The sequence below is a fragment of the Fringilla coelebs genome, assembly GCF_963513975.1.
Source record: "Fringilla coelebs genome assembly, chromosome: 8".
In the NCBI taxonomy this organism is placed as follows: domain Eukaryota; kingdom Metazoa; phylum Chordata; class Aves; order Passeriformes; family Fringillidae; genus Fringilla; species Fringilla coelebs.
This window is the reverse complement of record NC_140066.1, coordinates 4,166,164-4,184,618: the sequence shown is the minus strand read 5'-3', so window position 1 is coordinate 4,184,618 and position 18,455 is coordinate 4,166,164. Positions and strand designations below refer to the sequence as shown.

The following is an 18,455-nucleotide window of genomic DNA, read 5'->3' as shown; positions in this document are numbered from 1 at the left end:
TCAGCTCCCTGCCTGAGCTGCTGAACAGCAGCCTGGAAGATCAGGATAGCAGGCTGTAACTTGGTACTCAGGACCTGCAACACTCACTTGTATGGGGTTTTTTGGGAGGAGACTTCCACAGCTGTCGACACAGCATCTGCTACCAGCAATGAACTCAACACAAGCCAGCTCAGATTTAAAACTTCAATCCATTTCTTGTGCAATAAAGCTGAGACCAGCTGTAGTGACAAGCTCTAAATGGTCTCCAAATCCTGTCTAAAAACAGGTTGAACCTCACAACAGAAGCACAGTTAATACCAGCTCTGATAATTATACTTTTCTTCTTCCCATATGCCCTATAGTTTGCCGAGGTGAATTAAGTTTAAATTCCCTTTATAAGAAGAGCTGCCTGTTGTTGCTAGGGAGGAAGTGTTCCCAGGTGGAGCAGTGGTTGCATCCAGCTTTAAGAAACGTGCTATTCTGTTCTAGGATACTTATAAAAATACCTCAAGGATGGTTAACACACCCAAATTAAAACATTTATTTCCACTTAGTGGCCGCTTCCCATCAGCGCATTAAATAACCTCCAATTTTAACTCCAGAAGAAGCCAACCTGCCAGGCCATGGAAGCCTTTCTGCATCTGAAAAGAGTGCACCAGCTGAGAACAATAGCTTTGAAGTTTCTACTGTGCTCCAGAGTTTGAAATAAAACCTTTCAGACGTTTAAATGCTGCAGTATCTCAGCCTGTCAAGAGTTTCATGCCCCACATCTCGCTCAGCATTTTTCATGCCTAATGACCACATGCAGGCCCTTTACAGCACAGCTTATGGCGTGGACTAAAGACAAGGCAAGCTGCAAAACAGAGGCCAGGGGCTTGCTCCAGCAGCCCCAACCTGGCAAACACCAGCCCCATCTCACTTCTTCCTACCTTCCCCTACCTGCAGTAAAAGCTTTGTGGCTTCCTTTAATTCATGCTGCTGTTCACATGCATGACAGGACATGATTTCTCTCTGTCAGCCTTTTTTCTCCAGTGATATCTGCAGTCAGAGAATATTTGGCCCTTCACAAAACAACAGCTTGGGTAACAGAAACTGGGAGAAGATTTGACCATTTAACCTTGCCATGGACAACCAGCCGAGGTCACAGAGTGTACAGATGAGGTACAGTAACACAGCCCTTTGCAGGTCAGAAAGCCAAAGCCCTGCCCTCATTTTCTGCCCCAGCACAATTTGTGCTGTAAACATGACCCTGCCCCAAAAGCAGCATTTTCCCCTGAGGTTTTCAACACCTGAGTGTGGGCTGAGCTGACAAATGATGGCACGTCACCTCCACGAGCCACACTACTGCTGCTGGGAAGCTCAGCAGGGAAGAGCAGTGCACAGCAAGCAGGCCAAGACCTAGATAATCCTCCTGCTTTACTCCCTAGTATTTCAGGCAGCTCCTCAAAACCCTGCTTACACTCCCTACTCTTTCACAGGCCAGCAGATCCCACTTCTCCCACACATAAAATAGATGCTGCGTCAGAGCTGGCTCGCCCTGGAACAGCCAACGTTCCTGGGGGTGTCTCAGCAGCCCTTCCTGGCTGGATGCTGCTCACCAGGATGCAAAAAGGCTGGAACTCAATTACTCTAATCCCAGATCATGATGTGTGATCAGCAATCACTGAGTCACCTCAGGGGAACCTGCCCTATTGTCTCTAGAAAAATTTACTGTTCAAACCTGGGCTCTTTAAGATGTATTGAGAGGCAGGAAGAAGAATCCCTTTATGCACTATTCATATGTGATGACTGTCCTTTTTAGCTTCTGCCTCTCCCTAGCACTGCCCTGTCATGGTCAAAAAAACCCAATTCATTTCCACTCAGTCATTTTTAATCCCTCCTGCTACCAAAGACTTCTACCTCTGCTATGCTTCTTTAGAAGGAACACAGAAAGGGTTTTATCTGGGGTCTCCAACTCCTTGAAAAGCCCAAGCACCTTGTCCCTCCAAATGTAAGACCCTGTAGTAGGGAAAACCCTAAATTACAACACACTTCAGCCCTTCTACATGATAAGGCAAGGGATCAAGCTCCTCAGCTCTTCTGCCCTGGCTCTGTCCTCTCTACTGTTTTAGGAGCTCCCAGTGTTTGCAGACAGATTTATGTTCTTCAGGTTTCTGTTTTCCTTAAGAGTGGGATATTGCATGCCAGCTATGTGCCCTGTGCCACCCTGATCCACAAACAAAGGAGTGAGCCAGGAAAACAGTATTTGCACAGGATTGACTGAAAAGCTACAGGCTCAAAAACCCCTCCCACTTTCTGCCCCTTCCACTCTGAGATAAAATACCTCATTACCAATGTTTGATATTTACAGGTTGCAATATATGACAGCAATCATGTTTCTTTTCCCTGCTACAATCTGCAGCCTGTTCAGTCTGCAAACGCTGCACAGCTCTCAAAGACCCAAGTGTGATTTTTCACAGCAATGTTTCTGCAAAGTCTCTTCCCTTTTCCACCTGCATGCTCAGACAGACATCTCAGTTCTCCTCACTCTGACACCTACATGACTGGGAGAGAGAGGAGACTTCCAAGGTCATCCAGCTGTCCAGGCCTCCCACTGCACCACATCAGTGATGAGCCTGTCCAGGTGAGCCACCTCCCCATATTTAGATTAAATTAACCTAAAAGAACCTCTCCTCATTTGTTTCATTTGCCTGCCAACCCTGACCTACAGCATGAACAACACCTGAAGTGTTCTGTAATTCAGCACAAGGTTTATTTTCTAAAACCTTTTAAAGACACACACACAAAAAAAAAACTTAGAAAGCATAATACCTAACAACAAAATCCTATAAAATATAAATGAATGGTTGTCATGGTAACTACTTCAGAGAGAAATTGAGTCCCTCACAAATGCTCAATGGCCAGAAGAGATTCTCACACACACAACATACACACACACCTGCTCCTTTCCCTTCCTTGCCATTATTATCCCTCATTCAAAGGCTGAAGTTCACCTAATTCTGTGATGTTTTGCACCAGGTAGAGAAACACCCCACTTCTGTCACTGAAACCCATTCAGATTTCCTCAAGTATTCTGAGAAATCCCATTGCTTTGGACAAATCTATAAGCTCTTTTATTGCTCTGTGAGGCACAGTTTTGAATTACTGTTTTTCATTACTGATGTGCTTTCTAGCAGACCCTGCTGTGAGATAAAGTGGTATTAGAGTGGCATTACTGGCTGGAGGAGTGATTGAGAGAGGCACAGGGCTGCACTGTACTCCTCCAACTAACAGGAAGCAATAAATATATCTAGAAACCCTTTTGCTAACACCAGGAGAAGGAAGGGCAGAAAAATAAAGCACTATATATTCCTAGGCTAAGCATATGCACCCCCCTGAATACCTGTTACTGACTGAGTTCTACATTTCAAACTGAAAATTGAAACTCTAGAGCTGATGTAAGCAGTGCCAGGAACATTTCAGGCCCTTATGGGACTTGGAGCTGAACAGACACAGAACAAAAATTGTAGGACAGACAGAAAAACAGGCAGGAAGAGGAAAGATGTACATGGCCAGTACTTGGTCCCAACACTTCTCTGACCAAGGCTGGATTGCTGCAGTTTTCTGAGACAAGGAGCAGGTGAAGTTTTGCAGGCAGCCCCTTCCAAATGTGACTGACAGCACTTGAGGAATGCACAAAGTCTGTGAATGTGTTTTTAAGACAGGGCAGACAACCCCCCTCTCCCCAGAGACGCAAACTGACATTTAAGAGTGAGCAAGAGAGAAACAATGTGACAGACAAGATCAGGAGGGGTTTGGAGAGCAAGTAGGATCACCAGTGGAGGAGGGCTGCAGAGATGCAACCCACCAAGGAGGTGGGAAAAATGAGTGCCCTGCAGGGAGAAGGGCTGGTCCTGGGTGAGTCTGTTGTGCTGCAGGATTAAAAACACTGGAGGAGAGCACAAACAACAGCATTGCCTGCAAAGGTGGATAAAACACACACCTTAGAAATGGGACACTGAGAGCACTTGGAAAGGTCCTTAGAAAGCTTCTTGGAAAACTCATCCAACAGCAGGGCAGCAGGTGTATGGGATAGACTGAGGTTACTGCAGCAGGCAAGGCCACAGGGAAGGACCACAGAGATCCACAGGAGCTGCTGGCAGACAGCTAGAGAAGGAGGATCAAATATATGGAGTCCAGGACGCCGAGTCTTCAGGCAGAGCAGTGCCAGATCTCCAGGAAGGCCAGGTGAAAGGACTGCAGCAGCACAAGCAGCCCCTACAGAGCCCTGAGCTGGTCACCAGCCCCTCAAAGAGCTGCTTCCCTCTCTCACTGTACCTTGGTGTGTCCCACACAAGGACTGGAACCAGAAACCAACAGAGGGAGCCAGGCCACCACTGATGCCAGCCCCAGGTCCCAACTCTCTGTCCAGCCTACACCTTCCCAGGCTAATGTTTCCATCCCCCTGCCTGCAGGGCATTCCTTTAATCAAGGTGAGCTTTAATAAAGGTAGTGCTGCTGGCTAATGAGGAGAAATCATCCTCCTAGCCTGAGGGAAAGGTTCTCCTGGCATTGCACTGGCTAATCCCTGGAACTGTTGGCCAATTTCAGCTGCATTTAATGTTAGGTGATAGAAAGCTCCTAAGGTGTCAAGGAATTAAGCAGCTGGGAGGAGAACAGGGGCTTAAATCCCAACTGCCAGGAAAGAGAAGACTGCAAAGACAGCTCATTTCTGCTCTTGGAGATGAAACAACTGACGTGCAAGTGACCATGAGAACTTGAGCAAGAACTCGTATCTCCCCAGATGTCAGATAATACACACCCATGGCATGAAGACATAGGAAACTAAACTTCTTAAGCTGTGTTATCTGCAAGATTGTATTTTCCCCTTAGCAAGGCACTAGAAGAAGTGAAGGACATCAAAGTGAAGAGTAGAGCCCTGCAGCGTGTCTGCAATGCAACCTGCAGCAGCCACAGAGAGACCCCTCTCCTGCCTAGAGATGTCCTGCAGCAGACACAGAGGACATGGCAATTTAATAACACCATTCCCTCTCCTCAGCCCAGCCCTGGCACTGTCAGTGCCAGCCCTGGTCAGTGCCACTGACACACCACTTCTGTCAGCCCAGAAGCACACTAAAATAAACCAGGGAATGCAGAGCTTTCCCTTCATTTTCTTCCTCATTTCCCTATGCCTAAATATTTCCTGCTCCTCCCAACACAAGATCTGAAGGCAAGTAGGAGTGCTGTCAGCACAAAGTCTCCTGGAGAAGAAGGGAAGTGATGAGATTTGCAGGATGGCATGTGCTACCAAGTCATTTCTCGCTCAGCTCTGGCAATGACACCCATCTTCCTTCACTGGCAGGAGCCAAAAGGAAAGTAAAACAGAAGCAGCAGCAAACTTGTAACTTCTTACCTAATTTCATGGTTATGTAAAGATCATATAAAATGTAGACAGGTCCACCACATTATTTAGCGACTTTCCTATTGAAAACAAAAAACCCAACCCTCTTTTGAAACTTAGTGAATTGTTAGTAGAGATTTTTCTAGATGGGAGGATATCTAAGTAAACCATTCCACTTTTCAGAAAATTTCACAACAGCACTCAACAAATTCACAGCAGACCCACTAACTTAATTAAAAGGCCTATTGAAAATGCATTCCTAGCGAACGGAATAGGAAGGAAGATTTTCAAAATGCCAAAGAGCTCTCCCAATAAATGAAACAGCACTCTAATCCTGGTGTGGATCCTTACCTTTGAGCACTTCTGCAGCACCTCCTCCTTGAAGTGCAGGAAGTTCTCCTGGATGGCAGGCTGGTTGAGAGGCAAGGACAGGAAGTGTGTGAAGGGCTGCCTCCTGCGGAAGCTGTCCAGGAGCACCTCGAGCCGCGTCCGCGCAGAGACGACCCCGCTCCGCTGCTGCCCCGTGATCACTGCAGGCAAACACAGCACCAACAGCCTCTCTGCTTCTCTGAAGCTCTCTGCTTTCAGTGCCAGCCTCCCAAGGAAGCAGCAGGATTCAAAACCCCCAGCCATGCACTGAAAAACCTGCCAGACGCCCTGCTTGACTTAAAATGCCTGACGCGGCTGTGCTTTGCTCAGCAAAGACAGGAGGATGCCATCAGAAGCATCCCTCAGCTCTCAGGGCCTGAAAAACACTAACTGAGAGCCCATCAGTTCAGGGACCCTTCAGATTTCTAGAGCATTATTCCATGTTTTCAGATAGGCAGTCAAGAGTGAAAATACCATGGAAATCTATCAAGGATCGAGACTGTCTCTGTTATTTGTGCATGCACTTCAAGGCACCAAACAGAGAACACTTGAGCTCAAAAGGAGCAAAATTTCTTTGGCTTCCTATTATCCCATGTTTTCAACATCTCTCAACCTTCCTAACAGTCCTTCAGAGTTCTTGGGAAGAAGTCAAGACCCACTCCTTGAGAAGCAGCACCGTGTTCCTGTGCAGCATCACAGTGGGACCCTCCCAGCACTTCCTCCTCACAGCCCTGTCACAAACATCCCTGCGCCAGTAATCTCTGCAGCATGCCCTAAGGAACCCTCCAAATACCCACTCTGGCAGAGCCCACAAGGGTCAGCCCTGATGAGCAAGGTCTCCTTTCTTTTTAAATCCCTGGAAGTGATGAGAGGGAACATATGGTACAAGAAGCCCTGCTCTCACTGCTGGGCTCTTGTGCCAGCACCAGAAAGTCACGAATGTCGTCTCAACCCTTCTCATATTAAAGCATGTGCAGATGTTTATTTTGCACACAGATAGACAAGGTATTTCTCTGAATGCTTATTTCAGTTTCTTACTGATGGAATACTATTTTAAAAGCAAAACTAAAAAAAAAAAACCAAACAAAAACAACACGTTCAGGACCCAAGTTCTCAAGCCATTTAAGGCCATGAAGTGACTTAAAAAAAAAAAAAAACAAACCAAACCAAACACAGTTTAATAAGGATTTATAGACAATAAAAATAAGCTCAGGAGAAAAGTGAAGTGCCTTCCCCAGGGCCAAAAAGTGAGCCAGTGCTGTGTAAGAAGTAGGAATTAAAGGGAAAACACCTCCAGCACCCCCTCCCTGCTTAAACTGTGCTTGTGCAAGAGCAGATAAAAGCCCATCCATTTTGTGCATCCTACTCACCAATTTCTCCTTCCACTCCAGGCTTGGGAATGCTGATGGAGGTTCGAGTCTCTGTTTCTAGCCTCTTCTTGGTTTCCCCTTTCTTCCCTATGATGTACCTGGAGGCAGAAAGTGCAAGAGTTTCCCTCACATGGTGACACTGGGCCACTCTCCATCACCTGTGTCCAGAGCTGGACCCTCTGTGCTGGAGGGATGCACACACCCAGCTCCACGTGCAGGCACAGAGGTGATCCCCAGGATTTCACACATGTCCAGCCTGGGACAATGCTGAGCTATGGCTCAAAACTGGTTTAAGTTAAAATAAGTTGGTAGGTCCAAAACAGCTCTGCCCACCAGATCCTCTCCATCAGCTGGGTTACCTCTTTTCCCATTATCCCAGCTGAGGAAGAAATAAGGGCTCTTTCTCTGCTTTTTGCTTTGCTCAAGGTAGTCATTTGCCAGCATCCAAATACACAATGGACCACTTTTCCTTCTCTATATTTCAGCAAAACTATCTAACTAATAAAACTGTCAAAAACAACTGGACAAAACTTTGAACACTACAGGTTCCCCAGTAAACAAGGGACTGGAGTCAATAGCCAATTCCAGTCACGCGTGCTTTCTCTGAAAGCTCCCACCAACTTCCCCCTGCCAGGCTGCTCGCTCCAGCTCTTCCTCCCCTTCCTTCTCCCAGCCTCCTTGATGCTTTTATGTTCAAGGGAAGAGATGTTCAAAGCCTCTCCTGCCAGCCAGCAAGCACCACCTGCTGTCCCTACCACGGGGCCGGTGAGGAGTCAAGCGAGGCCCAACTGCACTTAAAGGCGTTGCCAATTTCCCCTTCCCCACCACTCCAACCCCGAGCACAGAGTACATCCCAGAGATCCAAACCTCCAAAAAATAAATATTCTGTGCTCAACTTCTTCCCCAGCTGGCTGCAAACCCAATAAAGGCTCACTTGTACAAGGGGCTGGGAACCTCCAGCCGGCACTGGAAGCCTCGCTCGGTCTCCTCCACCACGAAGGCATCGCAGGGCTCGTCCGCGCACTCACCGGCGCCTACTGGGAAAACCACGTCAGACCCAGACCTCTGTAAAGCCTGGCAGTGCTTTAGGGAGGACAACAGCCTCCTGCCAGCCTTCTCTCAAGGTGAAATGAAGGAAGGAATGGGCTCCTCTCTGCTGTGGATAACTGCTTTGTATTTATCACCTCGCTGCCAGCTGCGGAACAGGTAATGACAGCTTCTAAATGCAGCCGGCTGGGAGGCGCAGGAAGCAGGTAGTTACAGCCCAGGTTTTTTCTCAGCTGGAGTTTGTGCAATTCCCACACAGTGGGAATGGTCTCTTCTGGCAGCCAATTCAGAAATTTAAGGCTGCAGAAGAAGACAGATGAAAGGTGAGGAGAGTTTTGGTCTGAGGATTCAAGCCAGTGATTTAGAAACAAATGCACCTTTCATCCGCAGGCTGCTGGGTTGTTCTCAGGTCAAACAGAACACCCTGGGAGAATCCACGCTTCCTATTCCCTATCCAACACGAGCAGGGATGAATTTGAATGGAAAGCACCTGGTTAAAGCTCAGTGCCATCCGCTGGAAGGCAAGGTGGGAGGAGAAACAGGACACAACGGCCACACCCCCATCTGAAAAGTAACACAGGAGCTTTTCTGTGCCCTCAAGAACTGACCCACAACTACAGCAAACAGACAGGCAGAAAGACAAACCAAAGCACACAAGGACAGGAAGAATTTTGTCCCCAAAAGGCCAGTTTTAAAGGCACAAACATTGCAAAGACAGACGGTCTTTAGCAATCAGCTGCCATGTCTGCAAATAAAGATGGTAGGGAAAAGAAAGAAACCTGGGAAAAACAGATCTACACAGCTCATCTGGTTGATGAACAGTCAGAACAGATCTTGGGAAGACAGAACAGGCAGCAGCACAGTCAGCCAACCCACTTGGGATAACTGGGACTGCTTTGGGCAGCAGGACCATCAGGGACCAACACAAAGGCTCTTCCTCCCTCCTGAACACCCCGATCCACCACAGGGGCAGGTCTCTGTGCCCACAAAGGCACCAGAGGTGACTCTGAGAGCTCCCTAGGTCCCCAGTGCTGATGTTTCCACCTGGTGAGCATCACTCCTTACCTGCACAGAATTCCTCCTCCTCCTCCTCCTGCGGGAAGGGCTGCTCTCGGATGAGGTTTTTGCGGTACACTCGCCCCCCGATCCTTATCAAGGGGGGCCGCAGCACATCCATCCTGCTCCTCCTCCTACTGCAACAACACAGACAGCTCTGCTCACCCAGGCCAGGGAAAAGCTCCTTTCAGTGTTTCCTTGCACACTGGGCTGGCAGGGACCTTAAAGCTCAGCTGGTTCCAACGCCCTGCCATGGGCACCTTCCACTATCTCAGCTCGCTCTGATGGGGTTTCTGTGAGCAACCTGTGCCAGGGCCTTGCCACCCTCACAGGAGAACAATTTCTTTCTAAAATTCACTCTCAACCTCCCCTCCTTGAGCTAAAAGCTCCTCCATGTAGACTCTTCAGAAAGGCAACACCTCCTGAAACCTTCTGTGTCTCAATCAAAGAGCATTTTGATGAGAAGTCACAAGTACATAAAGCACAATCAAGTGGAAACGGGAAATTTAAGCAGTGTGAGCTATGTAACTCTGAAACTCACAGGTTTCAGCTAAAAGTCACTGTAACCTCAGGCAATGTGACATTTCAGAGTTTCTTTGGGCTTTAGCTGGCACTAAGTTTAAAATGTTTAGAGCGAAGAACATTTAATGGCGCTAGAAAAAAGCGCCAGCAGTGTTCTGTCAGAGACTTTACATCTCCAGCACTAAATTTCTATACTCACTGGCATGGTTAATTTAATATTGGTTGTCTCAATTTTAAACCAGAATCTGGTACTCAAAAAAGAAAGTTTCCACCAAAAAAAAAATCACCTTCGTCAGAGGGTTCACCTGTCCACTAAAACTGAACAGGAAAAAATTAAGAGCTTGCCTCAGAAAGAACTAGCATTTATCACAGACAGTGACATCAGGTTGAGAAGGTTCATACTTCTCCCCTCAGTTCGAGCCCCACCTTTTGAAATGACTCACAATCATGTGCACTCACACGGATAATAAAAACCATTACACTTCAATAAAAGTAATAATTCCGGTGGCTCAAGGGAAGAAGTGCAGAGGCCAACTGTGCACAATGACACAAAAACCCATGAAATATCAGTCGCTGGGGCTTTTGCTTCCATGCAGTTTTTTTTTGTGGTGGGGGGAGTTGTTTTTAACACATTAGTGTCCCAATTTTTTGACACAAGTGCTTCTGAAAAGCGAGCAGGGGGAGGCAGAGCGCAGCTGGGGCCGCAGGATCCGGCTCCCGACGGCAGCATCCAGAGAGGCTCCGCGAGAACCGACTCCAGGCCACCCGGGAAGGGCGGCAGGGGCCGCACCGCGCAAATTCCCGGGGCGCCGAGGGTGCTGCAGTATCAGAACCCCTCGGCTTTACGCTGACACCCCAGCGGGAAGGCGGCGGGAGCAGCGAACCGTGCCCGTTCCCCCCGCCGCTGCCGCCATTTTGATCCCGCTTCCCCCCCCCCTCACAACCGCGTCCCGCCGGAAGTGGCGCGCGCCTCGCCCCATCATGCACCGCGAGCGTGGCCACGCGCGCCGCCCGCGCCCAGCCGCCGTCCGAGCTCCCGGGTGAAGGAGAGAAGGTTCGGCAACGGGACCGGGGGGCGCCGGGAGGCGGCGGCGGCCCGGAAGGTGAAGTGCGACGGCACGGGCGCGCGGGGAGGGCGGAGGCGGCGGCGGCGCGTGGGCTCCGCACTCACCGGGAAGCGGCTCCGAGGGGCCATGGGCGGGAGGGCGGGGAGGAGGCGTGGCCAGTAGGTGGGCGTGGTCACGAGCGCTGGGGGCGTGGTCGCGCGGGGCTCTCCGCCCCCCCCAAGATGGCGGCTCCTGAGGCGCCTGAGGCGTTGGTTGGAGGTTCCTGTAACAGGCCCAGGCAGCGCCCCGACCTGCCGCCTCCTCTCCTCGGTGTTTGTTTAAAATAAACCCCCTGCAGCCACACTTAGGAATCTGTCGGGTCTGCGAGCCCCGGCTGGCATCGTTTCAGCGCAAACGATCGTCGCACCTCCCTTGCGAGCAGGGAGCTGAGCCTTGGGGTTTGCTGAGGGAGGTGTTGCTGCGTGTAGCGTGGCAAAAATAAAAGTTTGCTTGATGCAGGCGTTTTTCGTCACGGCCCGTAAGCCCCCAGCCTCCTGTGAGCTGCTGTTTTCTGCGTTGCCCAGAGTAACATTTAGCGCTCTTGGGAAACTTACTCACAGGGGATGGAGGAACTGGACAAAGGGAACGGCTTCCCACTGACAGAGTGGGAATATAGGTGGAATTAGCTGCCCAGAGAAGCTGTGGCTGTCTCATCCCTGGCAGTGCCCAAGGCCAGGCTGGATGGGGCTTGGAGCTGCCTGGGACAGTGGAAGGTGTCCCTGCCTGTGGCAGGGGGTCGGATGAGATGGGCTTTAAGATCTTAAAACCCTATTTTCTCCACAAAACCCTCGAGAGCTTCCCAAGGGTGCTGTCTGTACCCTACAGGGCCTGCAGCAGTGTAATAAATACGATAACAGAAGTGAATTAAATGGGCAGGACAATTTGGAAGCGCTTATAAATATTTGGAGGAGCAGCGAGTGCTGTCACTGATAAAGGGCCAAGTGACACCTTTTGTACTATCAGAGAGGGACGTGACAACTTCTAATTCCCATGTCCTGACAAACCCAGTACCTCTTAAAAACAACTCTGAGAAGAGAGGGTGCCAGAGGCAGCGGGAATTGTGCTGCACGGGCAGATGGAGCCTCAGGCTCAGTTCAAGTCAGATGCAGCGTTTTTTAAAGGCAGAATGATGCAGAAAGCAGCTGCTGCGGGTTAGGCACGGCGTGGCTCCCTGCAGGATGTGGTGCTGGAACTGGCAGTCCCGCAGCCTTCCAGGTTTTATGAGGCAGCGGCGCTTCTGTGTTTGTGCTCCTGGAAACTGAGGAGGAAAAAAAGGAAAGAAACCCCGCCTTTTATGGCCCTGGGGAGCGGGACAAGCGCCAGCGCAGCTAAAGGCCGGTGAATTCAGGCCAGCAACCTGCACCTTGTGCAGGCTCTGGATGAATTCCCGGGGGAATTCCGAGGGGTTGGAGCGGGGGTTACCCTCAGTTTCGGGGTGTGACAGCTCTGTGCCCATCCCCACAGCGGGCACAGGCAGCTCTCCCACACACGCAGGGCAGCCTGGACGCTCCGGGGCAGCGGGGGCGGCTCCGTCCTGCCCCTCACTGCCTTCATCCCTCCTCGGGGAACTCGGAGATGCCCTTCCTAACTCCTGCTCTTTGTCCTGGCAGGCTGGCCCGGGGTGCAATGGCAGCCTCCTCCTCGTCCTCCTCGGCCGGCGGAGTCAGCGGCAGCTCCGTGACGGGCTCGGGGTTCAGCGTTTCGGACCTGGCGCCGCCCCGGAAAGCCCTCTTCACTTATCCCAAAGGAGCTGGGGAGATGCTGGAAGGTGATTGCTGCTGCCCTTCTCCCTCCCCACTCCTCCTCCCGTTGCCTAACTTCCCACCCCGCTGGGAAAAGCTGGAGGTAGAAAGGAAGCACCGGGGTTTGGTTTGTCCCGGCTTTCCCACCAGTCCATGAAGAAGTGATTTTTCTGGCAGCCACGTGCTTTTTATCTCCATGACAACACTTCAGACCGGGAAGCATCTACCTGAAAGGGAACATGACGGTGTTAATTGCTCATTGTTAGCTAATCCTTTGATGTCGGGCAGGGCTTGCTGCGGGGATAGCTGAGACAGGAATATTTTTCTTGGCAGAAGTAGTAATTTTCTTGGTTTGGGTTGGATTTGACTGGGTTAGTCCAGGAGGCAGCTTGTCTCCCTGCCAGCTTGCATCTGGGTGCCCTAGCCCTGCCACCAGCTTCATGGGGATTGTGGAAGGAGAAGCCCAGCAAGCTCTGGGTGAGGGAGGAAGGGCAGGGTTAAACCAGGGTCTCTGTGTCTGCTCCCCTTGAACTTCCCTTGTCACCGTGGCACGGCTGGGACCGAGGCCGGAGTGTCCCTACAGCAGCACAGGGCAGCTGGGAGCTGATGGCTGTGCCGTTGAAGGGTTGTTTTTATTACACATTAGAGCCCATATGCCAGGCTATTGAAGTAATTATGACTAAAGGTTTGCTCACAGAACTTAACAAGCCCTCAAAACAAATTAAAGTAATGAAGCACTTCGTGTTAGCAAATAGACAGGCAGCTGTTCCTCCTGAGAGCCACTCTGTAGGACAGACAGGGAGTCGGAGGAGAGAATCCAACATTTAGGTTGGAAAAGGCCTCCAAGACCATCGAGTCCAGCCTGTGACCAATCCCCACCTTGCCAACAGCACCAGAGCACCGAGTGCCACATCCAGTTATTCCTTGCACACCTCCAGGGACAGTGACTCCACCACCTACCTGGACAGCCCCTTCCAATGTTTTTCTGTGAAAAAATTCTTGCTGATGTCTCCACAATGGATTCGGGGCAGCACTTGTAAGAGGAAGCTCTGAGCACGGTCAAACTCCAGCTCTTCCCTGGGGTTCAGCTTTGGATTAGATTTTTCCAGAGTTTTGTCTTTGAAACTGCTCTCTCCACATTGTTGTGGCACAGAGCTTTAAATGGGTTGTGCTTTGGGCTGGACTGTGCTTTACCAGGAACACAGCAGTTGGCCTGCTCTGGGTGGCAGCAGCGACCAAACACCGTCCCTGTTGCAGGAAGCTCTAGGTTGGCTTTTGAATTTCTGACACCAAAGGTGATACACTCATTCTTTCATCAGGCAGCTGCCAGTGGAGAAGCTGCAGTTTCCTCTTCAAAAATTCCCACTGGCTGACTGATTTTTATTGCTGCTTTAGCTATCTCGCTTGTTTCTAAATAAACCCGTAGGTATTTTGGGATTTTTTAGAAGGAGGCAGTATAAACTATGTCGGTGCTTGGTACACAATTAGCTGTGTTTTCCAGATTGTTTTATTTCTGAGTCACTTGCATGATCAATTACTGGCTTGGACGGCAAGATACACATTATTTGAGGCTCTATGTAGGGTTATGGTCTGAGCCCGTGGGAAATCCTAAAGCATTCTAAGGACACGAGCGTCTGAGCCCTGAGGGAATCAGAGACTGCCATAACATTACCTGGCTTCTCCTTAGCCTAACTTCTATTTAAAATGGACCAAAATTGCTTGTCAGAGGGGATGTAACAGAATTCCTCCTGGGATGTCTTCCCAGGCAGCATCAGGAACCAGCCAAAGCCCTGTGCAGGGTCCCAGGGGCTGCAGTCAGTGTCGGAACGAGGCAAGAGTGAACCCACACCTCAAACATAAAAATAGGAGGTCAGGGACTCTGAAGGCTGCTCAGCCTCAAACTCTGGGGTTCAACCAACTCCTTTTGCTGTTTACAGATGGCTCTGAGAGGTTCCTGTGCGAGTCTGTGTTCAGCTTTCAGGTTGCATCAACACTGAAGCAAGTGAAGCACGGTAAGCGCCGGCCGCGTGTGGCTCGGGGAAGGCGGCGGGGGCAAAGCCTGACCTGCTCTGGGCTGTCAGCCACAAGAAAGCAGAGGGAACGCTCAGTCAGGCCACCACTGAGTCCTTTTGCAAGCCCTATGCAAAGCGCTGGGAGCCCACAGAGGCGGGGTGGGAACGGGCTGTGCCTCCCGAAGCTTGTTTTTCCATGGCTGTGTGGCAGCACAAGGTGAGGCGGGAGGAGGAGGCTCTGGGCAGGAAACACCCACGCTCTGATCTCGGCCCAACGCTGACTGTCTCTCTGGCCTGGGGCAGAGGGACGCTCCATTCCACCTTTGTTTCTCTGCTGAGCCCTTGTGGCCCTGGCAGGGTCAAGTGAGGTTTCCAGAGTCACTCGGGAGGCGGCCACGCGTGGCATGGCGTGGCGTGGTGTGGCGTGACAGGGCTGAGTACACTCCCTGCCTCCCCAGGGAGCAGCCTGACGTCCTGTTTGAACCTCTGCTTCCCTGCCAGGCCCTTTGCCCTCACCCAGGTGCCTGTGACCCAGCCATGGGCTGGGCTGTGTCACAGCTTCGGTTCTCACAGGGCCCAGCAGCAGATCCTGTCTGCTGCTTGAGGGTCACATCCTTTCTGGTCCCCGCCTCTTGTCAGCCAGAATGGTACTTCCACCTGTTGTCTCTGAGTGGAGAGGTTTCCTGTCCTCCTCCGGTTGTGGGGGTGTGCAGCAGCTTGCAAGGCCGTGATCCTGTATTTCTGCACCAGAAAGCACAGCTGAACTCCAGAGCCATTGTTTCCAGAGCTCTGCTGTGGCTGCAGCTACCAGGGGCTGCTACACAGCCTGGCATCCCAATAGATGCCAGCCTTTGGAACTGTGGAGCACCTCCCTGTTTTCTCCCTTCAAGAAAGGCAGAGGGCTTAAAAAAAAAGATCGAGGTCATCATTTTTTGGCTTGTTTGTTTGACAGTTTCCAAAAGGGTGCAGGAGGTGGAGTGAGAACAGTCCCTCTCAAAGCACCCACTGCTGCAGTCAGCATAAATCACACACAGTTTATGTTACGCCTCTTGCTAGCCCTGGGCCGTCTCTCCAAGAGGCTGCAGTGAGTTTACAGCAGTATTAGACTTCCAGCAGAGTTGGGAGAAGGGATGTTCCCATCTCTGCACCACTGCAGCACATTTAACTGAAAATGGACCCTGTGTGCCCAGCTGGTTATAAATAAACCTGAGAGGAAGATGTTGTCTGGTGACCTTCCTCCCATAAGCAGGCTCTGGTTGCAGAGCCCCTCTGCCACACTCATCCAGGTCCTCCTCCAAGGACCTTCATCAAAAGCACAGTTCCTCCTGCTGCACCCAGCTCTACCATGGGCTGACCAAGCCCTCTCTGAACTTCTCTGTTCTTCTGCGCTATAAATATTTATGCTTTATGAAATGAGCTTCATCCTGTTTTCACCCCCTACACTAATGGGCCTGATGTTTCCCTGTTAGGACTTGAATGTACGTGGCACGGGCAGGGATGGGTAAACACACACTGGGGCAGAAAAGCCTGTCCCTGCTTTCTCCTCGCTGTTTGCACAGAGTGGGTTTGAATTCAAATGGGCTCCGTGGGTTTTATTCTGCCCTGCTCCCCACTGACAGCTGGGAATTTGCATCTAATTGAAAGGTTTAATTGCACTGCCATTGCAAACCACAGTTACCTTTGAACCCCTCGCAGATCAACAAGTCGCAAGGATGGAAAAACTTGCCGGTCTGGTGGAAGAGCTGGAGGCAGATGAGTGGAGGTACAAGCCAATAGAGCAGCTCCTGGGATTCACTCCCTCCTCAGGCTGAGCGTGTCTGGATCGCTGCTGTCAGGGAGCAGAAGAAAAACGTTCCCTGGCCCGGCTTCAAAACACCCCCCATTTATCAGATGCTGACAGGCAGGATGGGGCTTTGGTTTTTTTTGAGAGTGGGGATCCCCCGTAAAGCTGCCAATAAACGGAAATGACGAGATTCTGTAGGTCCTTACAGGCTGGCAGGGCTTGGTTTCTGTAACTTAGAAGGCAGGATCAGCTGCACAGCCCCTGGATAATCCCTGTGTTGTTTACAGAGGGGGGCACACGCACAGGGTGGCTGCGGGGAGGGCGACCTCGTAACTCGGCCCGGGTTCCCGCTGGAGCGCAGCCGGGGCGCCGGGTGAGCGGGGAAACCCTCCGGAGCAAATGCCAGAAGCACTCCTCAGCCCCTGCCATCCTTCTGGGGGATGGACACAAACTGTCCCAGGGCTGGGTGAGGGGCCAGGCAGTGTCACCTCCTCCAGCAGTGCCTCGGCCATTGCCCAAGCCGTTCCCTCTTCTTCGCTGTTTCTCTGGGTGCGCTGGCAGGACACCGCTCTGTCTTTTAATACCCTGAAACTTTGTCCTCTTTGTTCTGTATTAGATTTCTCTGTGACAATAAAATAACTCTGTCTTTGAAACTCTTTATCTGGTCTGATGAGGGAAACAATCAGCTGTTTGGGAGTTAAGGAGGTTTAGTGAAGCTCAGAGGCAGATCAACTGTCATGATGGTAGACTGAAGTTCAGTGTGAGAGGAACCAAACTGTGCTCAAAAGTAGCTTGATTTAAGTCAGATTTGAATCCTGGTTTAACTCAGCCAGAAGAAAAGACCCTGGTTTAAACTCATCCATTTTAATCATCTTGTTTTTCGGTTGTACTTCACTTCTGTTCTTGGAGGGAACTGGATTTCCATGTTCTGGCGTAACCATTTCAAAATGTTGATTTTCCATGGATGAGAGCCTTCGCCCCATGGCTCTGCTGGCCAGCAGGAGGTAGGAGCAGCACCATATGCAAGCAATTATTTGATTTACTGCTCCAGATGCCTAATTTTTCCATTTTCAACATCTCACTTAGGAGATGATTGTATTTTTTACTCACTATTTCAGCCCAGCCACATCTGCATTGAAACAGATTAACTGGGATCCATTCCCATTTCAGATCACCAGCAATTAGCTAAAACTGAGGGGGGAAAAGCATACAGCCACCTTCTGTGTTTGTTGCTGTGCATGAATCAGTTCCAGTGCCAGAGTCAGCTGTGGGCAATCCAGAGCCCCATGCTGCCTGAGCCGCAGGTGAAGCCACAATTCCAGCTCCGTGGAAATTCACCGCGTGGCTGCCGGAGCGGCACAGGGGCGTTCTCACGTCGGGCTGAGCTCGGCTGAGACTGTCCCACGCTGGCCGCCCCAGCCACGGCCCCAGCCCGGAAAACCTCCTCCCCAGCCTTGGAGGGCTGCCAGCCCCTGCTCTGCGGGGGCCTCCTGCACAGTCAGCGGCTCCGCGGCCAGCAGCGCTCCAAACGTGACGGCAGGCGGGATTCAAACTCCCTCCCAGATGGGCTCGCTCGAGAAAGAAGGGAGCGCTTCAGCCCTCCACTTTTTTGTTCGCTCGGTGGCATCTATTTTTAATCCTGCTCGCTCCAGCCACCTACATCTACCTTGGCCAAACCTGCCAAAAATCCTCACCCCGTATCATTGTGGGGTTTGGGAGCGGAGCAGCAGATCCCCCAAACTCCCTCACTCAGACCCGGTCACCCCTGCTCGCTGACCCAGCACAATCAGGCACAGAAAGAGCTTTTCCTTTTCACTGCTCAACTTAGGAAACTTTTCCACGCTGCCAGCCCTCCTGGGATGCCAGGGGCTCGGTGCCTGCAGCTTTGCCCAGGGGATGCAGTGCCCAAGCCTTGCCCAGACTTCCCCGTCCAGATCCAGAACACGGCGGGGCTGAGATTTATCCCCCTCGCCCTCCTCCCATTGCTTGTTTTGCAGCAGTTTCTTGTGCTGGGACAGAGCAGGAGCAGGGAACGTCCCCAGCTCTGTGCTGTACATGGTGTGTTTGTATGTGTGCCCAGCACCAAAAT

General features: G+C 51.0%; 2 protein-coding genes across 3 annotated transcripts in view; one reads left to right on the top strand and one right to left on the bottom strand.

Moving 5' to 3' along the window:
• The window catches only part of ASCC1 (activating signal cointegrator 1 complex subunit 1), a gene marked incomplete at its 3' end in the record, with an annotated part of 29,919 nt that extends 19,000 nt beyond the window's left edge, over window positions 1–10,919 (bottom strand). The window contains exons 1-5 of the mRNA XM_084210881.1: window positions 10,895–10,919; window positions 9,211–9,338; window positions 8,033–8,132; window positions 7,099–7,196; window positions 5,711–5,889 (exon numbers count right to left, since the gene is read on the bottom strand). Coding sequence (XP_084067007.1) covers window positions 5,711–5,889; window positions 7,099–7,196; window positions 8,033–8,132; window positions 9,211–9,322 — 489 coding nt within the window. The 5' untranslated portion in view covers window positions 9,323–9,338; window positions 10,895–10,919. The remainder of the gene's footprint in view (window positions 1–5,710; window positions 5,890–7,098; window positions 7,197–8,032; window positions 8,133–9,210; window positions 9,339–10,894) is intronic.
• ANAPC16 (anaphase promoting complex subunit 16) lies at window positions 10,693–18,028 on the top strand. 2 transcript variants are annotated; one of them, XM_084210864.1, is made up of 4 exons: window positions 10,693–10,826; window positions 12,440–12,597; window positions 14,509–14,583; window positions 16,279–18,027. In XM_084210864.1, exons 2-4 carry the CDS (start codon window positions 12,456–12,458, stop codon window positions 16,392–16,394), a joined length of 333 nt encoding a protein of 110 aa, XP_084066990.1. In that variant the 5' UTR covers window positions 10,693–10,826; window positions 12,440–12,455; the 3' UTR covers window positions 16,395–18,027. The 2 variants fall into 2 exon arrangements, with proteins under 2 accessions (XP_084066990.1, XP_084066991.1); XM_084210865.1 differs by lacking the exon at window positions 10,693–10,826 and having other exon boundaries at window positions 12,441–12,597; window positions 16,279–18,028.
• Window positions 18,029–18,455: the final 427 nt, after the last annotated feature.